Source organism: Diabrotica virgifera, chromosome 8 (genome assembly GCF_917563875.1).
Source record: "Diabrotica virgifera virgifera chromosome 8, PGI_DIABVI_V3a".
Classification (NCBI taxonomy): domain Eukaryota; kingdom Metazoa; phylum Arthropoda; class Insecta; order Coleoptera; family Chrysomelidae; genus Diabrotica; species Diabrotica virgifera.
The window spans coordinates 219,661,278-219,677,419 of NC_065450.1; the positions used below are offsets into that span (position 1 = coordinate 219,661,278).

A 16,142-nucleotide genomic window follows, 5' to 3' on the forward strand; every position below is an offset into this window, starting at 1 on the left:
AATCGCTAACATCCATTAGTGGATAGTGGATTTGCATTTGAAGAAGAAGATTCATTCGAAAGTATGGTTATATATGGCTTCAGTTCGTTCCATTGTTCTTCTACGCCGATAGCAGTGTCTTTAAATATTACACTTTTGTATATCTCATTTTATTAAATATCTTTCCATTCCTGTTTTTATACTAAAATATGAATATAACTATTAAAATATTAATTTGTCGCATTTTATTGGTACTTTCATTTTTACGGCAATAAAGAAAATATTTGATGTTCTCATCGAAGTCGATTATGATTCTAATCACCTCTAAATAGATTAAAATCATGTACCTATACATATGTTTGACGGCAGCAGAATATTTACATACGGATAGTGCATACCAAACGCCAAGTATGTCTTTTAATAACAATTTGTAAATTTAAATAAATTATACAAAATAAATATTAAAAGCGAAAAAATATATTTACGAGAGATGAGAATATAATGAGATAGTGGAAACATCAAACTACTGAATGAAAGAGGAATTTCAGTACCACATAAAATATTTAAAAGATGAAAAAAGATGAAGTTTTCGATCCTAATAGCATTATTAATAATATTTAAAAAATATTAAAATATTACTAAAAGATTTTTAAATCGAAAACTTTTGGTTCATTTCCTTGGTAACACCTCCAAGGCTTCTAAAATTTGCAAGCCAAATGGATGCTGAAGCGAAGAAGACAAGAGGGAATTCAAAAAACTTACAATTCACGACCCAGTCTGTTCAGCTGGTAAATTCCAACATAAAATGGACCTAGTTACTCGAAGGAGTAAAGACCAATATAAAAATAAAATAAAATTTTTTTTATTTTTAATTCAGTTGCAATGCGAAGGCAAAACAATCTTACTTTTCAATTAGAATACGGAGCGCAGTCCAGTCCTCTGAATCGCGATTTTCGGCTCTTATTGGAGCCTCATCGGAAAGAACGTAGGCCTGTTCTCCATACTCCAACTGATCCGTACTGAGAGCTTTTCCCACCCATTGCAACTGAAGTGAAAACATTAGGTGACTAGCGTCATCTGGCAATTAAAAGATGAAGTTTTCGATCCTAATAGCATTATTAATAATATTTAAAAAATATTAAAATATTACTAAAAGATTTTTAAATCGAAAACTTTTGGTCCATTTCCTTGGTAACACCTCCAAGGCTTCTAAAATTTGCAAGCCAAATGGATGCTGAAGCGAAGAAGACAAGAGGGAATTCAAAAAACTTACAATTCACGACCCAGTCTGTTCAGCTGGTAAATTCCAACAGAAAATGGACCTAGTTACTCGAAGGAGTAAATACCAATATAAAAATAAAATAAAAATTTTATTTTTAATTCAGTTGCAATGCGAAGGCAAAACAATCTTACTTTTCAATTAGAATACGGAGCGCAGTCCAGTCCTCTGAATCGCGATTTTCGGCTTTTATTGGAGCCTCATCGGAAAGAACGTAGGTCTGTTCTGAATACTCCAACTGATCCGTACTGAAATATTTAATTTTATTTATGAAACTGGTTGCTATCCTCAACAGTGGTTACGCTCTACATTCCGTTACCCAAGAAAGTCAATGCAAAAAGATATGAAGATCACAGACTCATTAGCCTGGTGAGCCACAAGATATTCTTAAAAATGTCACATCCAGATGTGTCTGAATATGCCTGAAAATATCTATAGAGAAGCGTTGGACAAATCATAAGATTGTATTGCAGTAAATAGCCAACTTATAAACAATATTAGATATGCAGCCGATACAATATTGCTAGCATATAGTGCACACTGTACAAGGGTCCAAATAGCCCAGGAACCGAAGCTTTTCACCTCGCAATTGTTACAGAGTGAATCTATTTGCTTGAAAATTTAAGAATAAATAGTGGATAGTCCAAGGATCAAAATCTATATGATGCGGAAAGGCGCTTTTACCATGGGAGTGGTTGCCACTCCATCTCGGGGTGGAAATTTTTTATTATATTTTGGCTACAAAACTTGATAAAAACGTTCATTCTTAACAAAAAAAGTTTTATACATTTTTTTGATAAAATTAATAGTTTTCGTTTTATTCGCTATCGAAAGTGTTAGTTTTATATCGAAAAAATCAATCTTTTACCAATTGTACTCATTTAAGATTCACTCAATTTTTGCCGTAGAAAAAATTTTTTCAAACCAAGTTCTTGGTAATAAAATAACCTACAACTTCATAATTAAACATTTTTTCGTATCTCTCATGCTAATCTTTCTATTCTGAAGAAAATGGCATTTTTTACCAAACTACAAAAATTCGTTATTCGCTTTTAACTCTAGTTTTTTAAAAATTAATCATTTTAAGCCACTTAAACTTCTAGAATCTATTAATGATACATAAATCACGAGCGTAGCCAGGGGGGTTTGGGGGTTCAAACCCTCCCCGAAAAGTTAAGATATTAACATATTTCAAATTTATATTATGAATATAAAGGTTATTTTACGTAGTTTTAGTCGTTTTACTTTTTTGAACCCCCTCCGAAACTAAAACCTGGCTACGCCTGTGACATAAATAAAGAATAATGAATAAGACCAATGACTAAAAACACCGCTAACTTACATTATGATGCTTCCAATTTGATTTCTCCTTTTTTTTTTCAAAAAAATATATTGATTTTTAAACCGTTACTTTTTTATTTTTAGCTGAGAAAGTTTGGTAAAAAATAATTTTGTAGGTTTTTATAAGATCTATAAGCGTATTGTTATTAAATCTTTTAAAAGTCCACAGTCGCAAATAGAGGTGACTTTGAAAGGGTTGGTAAAGATGGTTTTTGCATGTTATTACAATTAAATAAGCTACAATTTTATTATTAAACATTTTTTCGTATATCTGATGCTAATCTTTCTATTCTGAAGAAAAAGCCATTTTTTTCCAAACTACAAATAGTTATTCGCTTTTAACTCCATTTTTTTTTAAACCAATCATTCTAGGCCGGTCAAACTTCTAGAACCTATTAATAATATATAAATAAAGAAGACCAAATAAGGTCAATGACTAATTTAAATTAGGGTGGTGATTAGGGAGGTTGCTTTCGGTCAGTTTTTCGCTGAAAAAAAAATAGGGACTGACATTCTATTCATTATAAGTCACTTAATTTTTGAGCTAGAGACTTTTTTTCTATTTCTGGAGATAGATATTTTTAGATACTTTAAATTAGTTCGAACAAGTTATCCTCGAAAAATGCAAAGTTTTCCCGTCTTTTGACTTTGAAACTACAATATTTAACATCTGACGAAGAAGAGCTAACATATAATAAAGTATAGCTCGATTACTATTGGTCTTAAAGAAAATTTAAAAAAAAAACGATTTTGTTTATTTTTTCAAAAGGTACATTTTTGATAAGTAAAGTAGTTTTGATAAAAAGAAAATTTTTGGAGAAATTAGCAGAAAACTTATTAAAGCATTGATTTTTTCGATATAAAACTAACACTTTCGATAGTGAATAAATCGAAAACTATTAATTTCATCACAAAAATATATAGAACGTTTTTTGCTTAGAATGAATGTTTGTACCAACTTTTGTGGTCAAAATATAATAAAAAATTTCCTCCCTCCCGAATGGGGTGGCAACCACCCCCATGCTGAAAGCGCCTTTCGGCATGATATAGATTTTGATCCTTGGACTATCCACTACTTATTTTCAAATTTTCAAGCAAATTGATCCATTCTGTAAAAATTGCGAGGTTTTGTCCTATTTTAAGCTTCATTAGGTACTTGGACTAAAAGGATAATAATGTTGATAATGTAATGTGTATGTACTACATACATACTCTGTAGGTTGTTCTACATTCTTTGGAACCATTTTAAAGATTTTTATACTTATTTTCTAATTAATATTTTAAATAATGTAGGTACTTGTTTTAAAAGTACTAATTTTCTTCGTGTATGCTTTAATATGTACCGAAGTCACGTATATAGATTACTAAAACATTTTTTTCTTTAAATTATTTGCAAGTAATGATCGGCCTCGATACTTAACTTTTCCTTTCTTTTACGACTGTGTTTTTTCGTTGTCATTAAAGTTATTGAGAGCCTCGTCACTGGAACGGTAATAAAAAGACAATAAAATAGATCAATCACTACGAATGTAAATTTTTTCTTCGTTTTTTTTATTTCTAAAAAATTGTACAAACAAGGGGTAGGTTAGAGAGCATATTTTTTTAAAAGAAATGAGTAGCAACAAAAATTTAATTTTTATTGTTTTTTAAAATCCTCTCCTTATTGTTTTTAATTTATAGTGGTAAGATTATTGATAGATAAGGCTCAATTTCATTAACTTTTCACTTTAGGTACTTTATTTACCAAATGCCAGCTATGCAGATTCACACCAAAATCAAATTATAATATGCGACTTATAGTCCAGAGAAATACGGTTTTTGTCGGGACACTTGGGCAGCCAGGTTGCAAATGGATTTTTTGGGTACTATACAGGGTGAGGCAAATAAAGGGCCTATTAGAAATATCTCGAGAACTAAAGCCAACAGAATCATGAAAATTGGAATAAAGGGGTTTTGAAGGATGATCTATTAAATGAAAATATTTTCATCTCTTTACAACTTCCGGTTATACCGGAAGTTGCTTATAACTTCGTTTTTTTAAATGGGACACCCTGTATATTTTTACATTTTTGGATTCTCTTCGATGTCTTCTTTCTTAAAATATGAGGTTTTGTAATATTATACAGGGTATTTTAAAAGATAATTACGTTTTTTTTTATTAATTTCGTAGCAATATTCACACCCTGTAGAATTGTAATAGTTTGACATTTAAAACTCTACTTACGTTCAAATGGTTTTTGAATATACTCTACTATTGTTAAGAATCATTAGTATAGCTAAATTTTTAATTTTAGTATACAGGGTTGGTCGAAACTCGGAATGAGTATTTTCTGAGTTTTCTTAAATGGAACACCCTGTATTTTAGTATTGTAATGAAATGATATTTTATGGTACTTTTTTATTTCTTAAGCATTCCCTATACCTAACTGATTTAATTTGTGCTTAATTGTTAATCGCACCAACAATCTTAACTACGTAGGTATTTTGATAGGTAAACCATTATTGGTAATTTAAAGGACCAGTCTGGATTAATATGTATTTATTTCTGAAAAATTATTTGGGATTGAGTATTTTCATGGCCAACCTAATAAAATTTTACGTATTTTTTGTTGCAATGAATGTTTAGCTTGAATCACCAATAACTCACAAATTAAAGCAGTTAGGTATAGGGAGTGCTTAAGAAATAAAAAAGTACTATAAAATATCATTTCACTACAATACAAAAATACAGGGTGTTCCATTTAAGAAAACTCAGAAAATACTCATTCCGAGTTTCGACCAACCCTGTATACTAAAATTAAAAATTTAATTATACTAATGATTCTTAACAATAGTAGAGTATATTAAAAACCATTTGAACGTAAGTAGGGTTTTAGATGTCAAACTACTACAATTCTACAGGGTGTGAATGTTGCTACGAAATTAATAAAAAAACGTAATTACCTTTTAAAATACCCTGTATAATATTATAAATCCTCATATTTTAAGAAAGAAGACATCGAAGAGAATCCAAAAATATAAAAATATATAGGGTGTCCCATGAAAATATTTTCATTTAATAGATCATCCTTCAAAACCCCTTTATTCCAATTTTCATTATTCTGTTTGCCTTTAGTTCTCGAGATATTTCTAATAGGCCAGTTATCTGCCTCACCCTATATACCTACCTAATACATTATAAATACAAAATTGCCCGTCACAGTTCGGACGAGAAACTTAGTTATTAACAAATAAGGGTCAAAAATGACAGTTTTTTCGTTTAAATCGCTACAGGTAAAAATAGGCTTTTTGTTTCTGAAAGTGCAAAATAAGACTAAAATTTCAAAAATAAAAAATGTGCTACCTATAACTCTTGCGAAAATGGCCTTAAGACTTTCATATTGTCCAAATAGTTGAGTCAAACATTCCATGTAATGCACAAAAAAATTTAAGACGATTCGTCAATTACTTTAAATTTTATTCAATTTGGTTATCGCAAAGAGCTTTTTTTTCGCAATGTTATTGTTCAGAAAATAATAATGACATAGCAATTCTGTGGAAACCACATGCAAGAATAATAGTTATATTTTTAGTATTGAAAAAAATCATTAAAAAGTCGTTTTTCACTCCGAAAAAAATTTGGTAAAATAGAGTTATTTTTGGCTTCTAAACAATTTGAATAACTTTGTTAATATTGACTATAGAGTAAATCTACTTAAGGATTGCAAAAGCTTTTAATTTTATACGAATTTTCAGAAAAAAAACTTTTTGCCTAGGTTAATTAGGTTCAAAGTTAGCCACTTTTATTATTTATTTCGCAGTTACTTCTATATACATACATCAAATTCTCCTGTAACAGTGTTAGTTACCATACTACTCTGAAACGGCTTGGCCGATTTTTATAAAATTTTACACGTTTATCCTGTAGGACGTTGAAGAGGTTTTAATCTATTTTATATAACCATAAGTTATAAGGGGGGTTGCCCCCTGATATTTGTTTTAATTTTTTTGGACAAAATTATCTACCTTAATTTTATATGATGTAGAATTAAAAAATACATACAACCCTTAATTTTCACTCTTCTATTACCAACCCCTATTTGTTAATAGCCATCTATATATTTGCATCTATAAAATTCTCCTGTCACACTATTAGTTGCCATACTTCTCCGAGACCGCTTGACCGATTTTTATGAAATTATATATGTATATTCGGTAGGTCTTAGAATCGGTCGTAATCTATTTTTCATATCCCTTAGTGATAAGGGGAGTTCCCCCTAACATTTTGTAATGTTCGGTGGGGTTGTGTGTTCATAACTTACTCTATAAGACTACAAGTACATACAATTTAAAAAAATTATGATCAAAATCCATCAACAAGTTCCAGCGATATTAATCGCAGCATATTTTTGCAGAATCAGTTTCATTTTTTGAGTGCACGTATTTTAGTATTTCCCCTCCACCGACCACGAATTAATTCCGTTCGGACGCCATTTTTAAAGCTTTATTAACCACTCTGTTGAGGTTCAAAGTTTACTCAAATTTTTACACATAACCTATATATCTTCAACTTCAAAAGGGCTGTAGTTAGGTTGCTTAATTGTTATAAACAAAGTAGCCGTCAATTAAATAAAAAAAGTGGCTAACTTTGACCGTAATTAACCTACTTGTGAAAAGTTTTTCTTTAAGAATTCGTATAAAAATACCAGTTTTTCAAATTCCATTGCAGTTTTAGCCCACAGTCAATATTAACAAAGTTATTCAAATTGTTTATAAGCCAAAAATGACTCTATTTTAGTAAAATGTTTTCTGGGTGATAAAAATGACTTTTTAATGATTTTTTTAAATAAGTTGAAAATATGACTATTCTTCTTTCATGTTGTTTTCACAGAATTGATGTACAATTATTATTTTCTGAACATTATATCTTAAAATATTTATGCATTGTATGGACTGTTTGACTCAACTTTTCATGCAATATGAAAGTCCTAAATTCATTTTCGCAAAAGTTATAGCAAATTTTTTATTTTCGAAAATTTAGTTTTATTTTGCAATATCCGAAGCAACAAATAATCGGCTATTTTAAACCTTGACTCATCTACTAAAAGAAAAATATTATAAATAAGACATTTAACATCTTATTTCTACCTGTAGCGATTTAAACGAAAAATCTCTCATTTTTGACCGTTATTTGTTAATGCCTAAATTTCTCGTCCAAACTGTGACGGGCACTTTTGTATTTATAATATATTAGGTATATAGTACCCAAAAAAACCCATTTGCAACCTGGCTGCTCAAGTGCCCCGAACATGGTATATTTTTGCCTTATTTCCCTGGTGTATTATCAAGCCTCCTTAACGTTGGCGATTAACACATTAAAACTCTCTGCCTTGAGCTATTATTGTCGCAGTTGCTGATAATGCCTCTGTTTTGTTTTCGTTTGGCCAACCTGTATAATATTTGCTCTTTTGACTCTTTTATTAATTGCCAAAAGGGAAAATTCAAACATTTTTATTCATTAAAGTGAAATTGATACCAGAGAAACTTAGTCTGTCTCATTTAAGAGGTATAGTGAACCCACCGACTGCATGAGGTTATAGGTCACTGCACTTACTGACAAGTGCCACAAGCATGAAATTGCAAAAACTACCAAAAAGCTTTACCGTATGTTGTATAAAAGATATTTATATAGTATGTCCCAAAATTGTGAAAATGTGTTCCGAAATATCTGCTGAAAACTTTTAATAAAATATTGAGAATCATCAACTCGATCTTCCAATTGATATTTTTTATTTCGGTTATTAGAACTTATGCTATTCATTTATCTTTTATATTTTTATTTTTCATCTTGCATCTGGTTCATACCTCAGTGTTCTTTCTCTTATTCGTCTTAGGACTCTCTTGTCCTAATTAGATCTAACATCTTAGACTTATCTAAAGAAGCTTGGGAGAAAGAAAGATAAATAAAATCAAGTCTCTCCCAAAGTGAAAAAAAAATAGTTCTGTACATAGGTGACAAAAAACAAGATAAAACGAAGAAATCAAATACATGCGCTTAAAAGGAGAATTAAAAACGATCACTGGGAATGTTTCTCAAAAGAACTAGAACATAATTTTTATGGATGACAAAAAGAAATATGGCGCTTGATAAGAGGTCAAAGAGGTCATAAGCTATCACACGACCCCTATTCTTATTTAAAAAAAATCATCGATTGCGTCATCACACCCAGATGCATGACGTCACTAGTATGATATACATGCCAAAAAATTATAATTTAAAAATAAAAATCGACCTGATTTGTAATTTATCTCTAGAGTCGCCCATTCTCGAGGAAATGAATTTATTCCAACTCAAACGTCCTCACTGTACCTATAACTTCAGAGGCTTATATCTTAAAACCATGATTTTTTGGAGTTATGCGCCCATTGAGTCTTTTCTTCTACACATCAAGGACTACCGGAACCCAAAATTTCAGAGCATTTGAGAGAGCCATTTCCCATAAGGTTTCTGCGGAGTCCTTTCTTTAAGAATTCTAAAAATCCGAATTAAAAAAATATTATATTACATTATACATCAATTTAAAAATATTGAAACTTATTAACTTATTTAATAAAAAATAATTTTTTCTTCTATTAACAAACGTATAAAAACTTTCTTAGCCAACTTGCTCAGCTGATGCTTTCTTCGAACCTCCTTATCTTATATTTTAGTTGCTAATATCGTTAATTTACATAAATTAAAATTTTAACTCGGATGCTGTTTACTTTCTAGTCACCTCTCGTTTGCATATCTTCGTAAATCAGTCGAAATTATAATAATATCGTCATCGTGTGAACTACGAACTGAGCAGTGCAATATTATTAGCAACAGAAGTAATACACTAGCTTATATTTAAACTAGTTTTGTATTTTTTTATAGTGATTTATGCAACAAAAGCATATCTGGTATTGGTAGGGGAACTATGGGGAGAAACCTGGTACCCTGCAGATGTAAATACCTCTACCATATATTGGCTCTTAACACAGGGAGTTCGTAAAGGGGGGCCCGAAAAAAAATATATCCTTAAAAAACTCGAAATTGTCAGATTAAGATAAGGTAAGTTAAGTAAATGCAAAAGAGTGTATATTTCAAAAATCTGACGATTTGAGCCGGGCGTAAGGAAATGGGTGAGTCCCAAAGTTTCACAAGAAAAAAGCGAATATTTCGCGAAATGAATGACAGATCGAGAAACTAAAAAATATGTGCTCAATATTTTTTTAAAATCTATCGAATGATATCAAACACGACCTCCCACGGAGAGGGGTGGGGGTTAAATTTAATATTTTAAATACGAATCCCGCGATATTTCGCGAAATGAACATTAGATCGAAAAACTGTAAAATACACTTATTCAATATTTTTAAAAAGTCTATCGAATGGCACCAAACACGACCCCCACGGAGGTGGGGTGAGGGGTTACTTTAAAATCTTAAATAGGAGCCCCCATTTTTTATTGCAGATTTGGATTCCTTAATGAGGAATCCCCTTAAAGGATTTCCCTTTGGAAAATTAAATTAAAAAATGGCAAGCGCCCACTAAAATGGAGAACTTTTCTCAACTTTTTTTGGTTTTAGGACCTACTCTTCACAACCCAATAGGTCCCCATAACGCTCGAGTGACTGCACATTTAGCATACTTTGCTCCTCTACTATATAGTATGGTGGAGTGCGGCAATTTCATGACGGAAAAAATTCAATAAATAACAAATTATTTAAAAATCTTCAAGCAATTTTATTAACAAAAATAAATCTTGGTATATCAGGGGATAGAGGACCATCTCTATCTGCTCGTACAGTCAAGCAGCGCTAAGGGCTTTGGAAGCGCCCAAAATCAACTCTAAACTGCTTCTTGAGTACAAGAGAGTACTGGATAATGTTGCTCTGGCCACACGGTTAACTTAGTATAGGTACCGGGACACACAGGTGTGGAAAGAAACGAACGAGCTGACGTCTTGGCAAGACGGGGCTCATCCACTCTGCCTGTGGGTCTCAAACTTGTAATTAGGGTGTCCTTCAGTACTGGTCGGGATAATCTCAAGGAGCTCCTTCTGCAAAGGTTCCAGGGCTCCTGGGCAAGTTATGGAGGTAGGAGATAGGCCAGGCTCCACAAAATGGAACCATCCAAAAAAAAACACAACCCAATTTTTACTTCTATACTGTAGAAGAAACTCCCTGGTCGTCAGTAGGCGTCCCATAGACTCCGGCGGCACCTTCATCTGTTGGATCGGCGGATGGCTTACGTTGCCGTCTACGTGATGAGGAGGAAACCTCCTCACATATCCTCTGGAATTGCCTGGCATAGGCTTATCAGAAATGGTAGATCCAGGGTTCGGCCTTTACACAGCCGAGCCAGGTGAGGGAGTTGCCCTTGAAGAGACTTTCTGTGAGGCTATATGGTTGCTAAGAGATTAGACGCTCAGGCGTCAGGAGGAGCTCAGATTTGCAGCCCCTCCTGATTCTGACAGACATGGAAGTCCTGTGAGGAATTCCATATTCTTATGGACCTATGCCGTATGATAGGGTTGATCATAAGGACCCGCCGTAGGAGGTCTAACTGTCTGAAGGGCTCACAAGTGGACCCTGCCCCGATGTACCATACCATACTATACAAATTTTGTATTGAGAGAGAGAGAGAAAGAGAGAGAGAGAGAGCAAGAGAGAGATAGAGCAAGAGAGAGAGAGAGAGAGAGAGAGAGAGAGAGAGAGAAAGAGAGAGAGAGAGGGAGTATTAGAGTTATTGTGATGTAAACAGTTAACGTATTTGTTTTAGTGGGTCCCCTGCTTTTTTTATCATACTGAAAATCTCTATACATTTTTCCTATCTCTAATTTTTTCTTGTCATTCTCTGACGTCTGCCTTCTCATTCTGCCTTTTGGATTTCAATATTGAATTGCGTAATTTTCTGCTCAACAAAGATTATCTTTATATTCCTATATTGCGTCGTTTAGGCGATATCTTCTTAAAATCATTAAAGTTTTCTCTTTTTATTCTATGAGTTCAAATTTCACGTCTTTCTACTATTCTATTGTTTGTGATAACAACAATATATTCATATGCAATTATGTATTCCCCTCTTGATCTGAAGTTTACTTTTTTACCTGTTTAAATACATATTTTTGGTCTGGATTAAATAGAGTTTTTGATAGAGTATCTTATTTTTGTCTTTCCTTTATTTAACACCCAGCTCCTTCCGTTTTTCTTTTTTATTTCTTAGAGCATTTCATTCATAACTTTTCTATTCACTGTGGTTACAACAATGTTGTCTTCGCAAGCAGTTATTTGTTCAGCTATTGTTCTCAAATTTGCTTTGTTTGTATTAATGAGATAATGCTTGAATATAATATGGTCTAAAATAGCTAGAGGCAAGTTTGAATAAACACTGACATCAGTTTATAAAGTGTGGTAATGACGACATGACAAAAGACATATTAGTTTATTCCTTCGAATTCACTATTCCTCCTTTGCACTACGAATTCAACCATATAGGATGTATTCCATTTTTTTTTCTTATGGTAGGGGAGCAAAATATGCTAAATGTGCAGTCACTCGAGCGCTTTGGGGATCTATTGGGTTGTGAAGAGTGGGTCCTGAAACCAAAAAAAAAATAAGTAAAGTTTTCCATTTTAGTGGGGACTTTCCATTTTCAATTTAATTTTCCATTTCCAACAATCGTTTTATTAGATTATAGCGCCATCTATTATGAATTCGAAAAAATGTCTCGAATAAAAGTTACTTATTTTTACGTAAGGAATCCAAATCTGCAATAAAAAATGGAGGCTCCCATTTAATATTTTAAAGTAACCCCCACCCTACCTCCGGGGGGGTCGTGTTTAGTGCCATTCGATAGATTTTTCAAAAGTATTGAATAAGTGTATTTTTCAGTTTTTCGATACGATGTTCATTTCGCGAAATATCGCGGGATTCGTATTTAAAATATTAAATTTACCCCCCACCCCTCTTCGTGGGAAGTCGTGTTTGGTATTATTCGATAGATTTTTGAAAAATATTGAGCACGTATTTTTTAGTTTTTCGATCTGTCATTCATTTCGCGAAATATTCGCTTTTTTCTTGTGAAACTTTGGCACACACCCATTTCCTTACGCCCGGCTCAAATCGTCAGATTTTTGAAATATAGGTACACTCTTTTGCATGTATGTACTTAACTTACCTTATCTTAATCTGACTATTTCCAGTTTTTCTAAGGATATATTTTTTTTTCGACCCCCCCCCCTAACGAACTCCCCTGCATTAAGAGCTAATATATGGTAGAGGTACATTTTCAGGGTACAAGGTCTCTCCCCGTGTAATAATCTGACGCACTCGAGTAACTGCAAAAATCCCCGCTTGGACTCCCCTACCGTTATATTATTATTCTTTATTCATTTATAGCTGAACAGTGTAATACCAAAATATTTTATTTCTATTACATAAAATCCTTTATAAAAGGTATATTTGTTAAAATCCCTATACAGGGCTACATCAAAGACATAACTAGTTTTCGATCGGTTGACCGATCATCATCAGTGTAATCTTAGAATCTAACATGCTAACCACCAACGTAAAAAATATTTGGGTATAAACCCTTTATAATTGATCCGTCATAGGAACATATGAAGAAGATGTGATTTATAACATGGATGTATAAAATATCCAATGTTTTACGCCCGAGGTACCAATGAGCTCCATCTGACAAGTTCACATCATGGCTGTATGGAAGCAAGTGATGTAGCCCTGTATAGGGATTTTAACAAATATACCTTTTATAAAGGATTTTATGTTTTTGTAATGGTATACAGCCAACTACAGGAAATTTTTCCTCGTGGATTATTTCTATTACGTTTTCAATGCCGATGCCATCGATTTCTAATTTAGATTTGGTGGTAGAACAAGATATAATGATATATTTTTCTTAGGCTATTAATCTTGCTTAGTCCACGTAACAAATTATTCTGTTCCCGTGTTCCCCATTCTATGTCCTGTTTCCTTGTTTAACCTATGATAAAATTGAAAAGCGTACGACGAGGTTTCTGTCTTATTCCATTACTTATATCCCTAAGCTGCGTAAGATGTCTATATATTCTGACTTTCAGTGTATTGTTTATTGTTTTGGTCTATGGTTTCAGTTATTTTTATGATATCCAAGGGATCCATATTACCTACACAAAAAATTAATTACACATTTGAGTCTTATTCTGTCGAACGATTTCTGCCTATTTTGTCGAATTTGACTCTAATCTGTAACAATTAACTTAAACTTTAACAACTTTTAAACTTGTATGCAGAAATCATACTAAAAAAGTGTTTTCTTTTACAGATTATATGTCTCATATTAGTGCATCTCACTCAAAAATGAAAAACATGAAATCCGCTCACTGACCAACCGAAAATGGCGCTCCTAAACTATTCCTCCCCATTTATAGCAACCCCTAATCCCCCAACGAGTTACTACCACCAAGCCCCTCCATATCAACCTTACCAACAACCACACCAAGGCTACTCATACCCGCAGCCCCTAAAACCATTCCTAGGTGAAGAGTATCCTAGCAATCCATTCCTTCATGTGCCACAACAAGGACAGCAAGGGCAACCGCCAACTCAAAATACCGTTCCTCAAGGCCAACTGCCTCCAAATACTCCTCCCCAAGGTCAGGTACCGAGAAGTCAGATTCCTTCAACGCCAGGTCAGGTTCCGAGAGGTCAGATTCCTTCGGCACCAGGTCCGCCGAGGTACACGAAAGTAGCTGATCTCACGAAGGCTAGTGTGCATCCGGTCATTGATTATGATTACGAAGAAGAAGAGGAGCATATACATATACCCGTGACGCCGATACAGGGGCCGATATTTATTAAAAATGGAAGAGTGCCCGTGGTGCCGCTTTACTCTCATCCGGTTCTAAGTAATGGGACTTTTGTGCAGATTCCTGTAAGTAATCGTTTAAAAATAATAATTAACTAAACAGTGTTTATTGTAATGTTTATGTATTCTAATATGTGTTTTAACTTACGACTGCCATACGTGAGGAGGGCATGTCTTATCATACCACTAGTATGAAATTATTTTTATACAGTATGTGCCTATAAGTTGTATCCATATGGAAAATTTTTTATTATTAATTTTACGAAAAAAATTATTGTTCATAAAAAGCTCTGCATGGTCCAAAACCTGAGGTTTAACCATCAAATATCAATTTTTTTGGATATTATACGAGGTATGTCAAAAAGTTTGAATTTCACTCAAGAGTAAAGTAGCTTTATTTTTCACAATATTGAAAATTGCTATTATGAAAAGTTGTTTGAAATTAAAAACTATATTCTAGTATGCAATTACATCCTTCTAATTGATTTTTTTTTTAAATTATGTTGTTGTTTGTTTGGGTTTATATGACTGCGGACTCTAAATCCATTCGCCAATTTTTAAATTATGGATAACTAACATTATTTTCAGTTATTTTAATTCAGATAACTCTTTTATTATTAATTTTACGAAAAAAAGTGATTCTTAATAAAAAGTTCTGCATAGTCTAAAACCTAAAATACAACCATCTTATGTCAAATTTTATCAATTTTATACGAGGTATGTCAAAAAATATGAATTTCGCTCAAGAATAAAATACGTTTATTTTTCACAATATCAAAAATTGTTAATATGAAAAGTTATTTAGAATTAAAAACTATGTTTCAGTATGTAATTACATCCTTCTAATTAAAATATTCTGAACTATAAAGGTACTTTACTTTTGATCTAAATTTATCTTTTTTGACATACCTCGTATAAAATTGATAAAATTTGATATACGGTGGTTGTATTTTTTAGGTTTTAGACCATCTATAACTTTTTATTAAGAATCACTTTTTTCGTAAAATTAATAATAAAAGAGTTATCAGAATTGAAATAACTGGAAATATTGTTATTCATAATTTAAAAAAAAATCAATTAGAAGTATGTAATTGCATAATAAAATATAGTTTTTAATTCCAAACAACTTTTCATAATAGCAATTTTTACTATTGTGAAAAATAAAGCTACTTTACCCTTGAGTGAAATTCAAACTTTTTGACATACCTCGTATAATATTCAAAAAATTTGATATTTGATGGTTAAATCCTAGGTTTTGGACCATGCAGAGCTTTTTATGAAGAATAACTTTTTTTCGTAAAATTAATAATAAAAAAGTTTTCCATATGGATACAACTTACAGGGACATACTGTATATAGTGCGAAAGGAAAAGAATGTTCAAAGAAAAAATGTGTAATGTACCTCTGGCTATTTAAAGACCTTCCACGTAGACACCAAATCCGTATTACTTTCAGGGAAATTCCTCCCCAAAACATTACAGAGCCTCCATTAATCTCCAATCTCGACTCTCTTATGTTACGCTGTGCATACCGCTTACCTGGTCGACAAATAACTCTTATAGGTGTCGATAAGAACTGTTTACGTTATGTGCCTTTCTGTTTTTAAAGTTTTGTTAACTGTTATGTTTTATTGTTAATTTAGTTTTGTTTCAGTTGAAACACATGTTA

At 32.4% G+C, this 16,142-nt stretch overlaps 1 protein-coding gene across 1 annotated transcript in view; it reads left to right on the forward strand.

Moving 5' to 3' along the window:
- Nucleotides 1–16,142, forward strand: part of LOC114336241 (protein spaetzle 3) — a 159,224-nt gene that overhangs the window by 36,475 nt on the left and 106,607 nt on the right. The window contains exon 2 of the mRNA XM_028286574.2: nucleotides 13,932–14,540. Within this exon, the coding sequence (XP_028142375.2) occupies nucleotides 14,004–14,540 (537 nt within the window). The 5' untranslated portion in view covers nucleotides 13,932–14,003. The remainder of the gene's footprint in view (nucleotides 1–13,931; nucleotides 14,541–16,142) is intronic.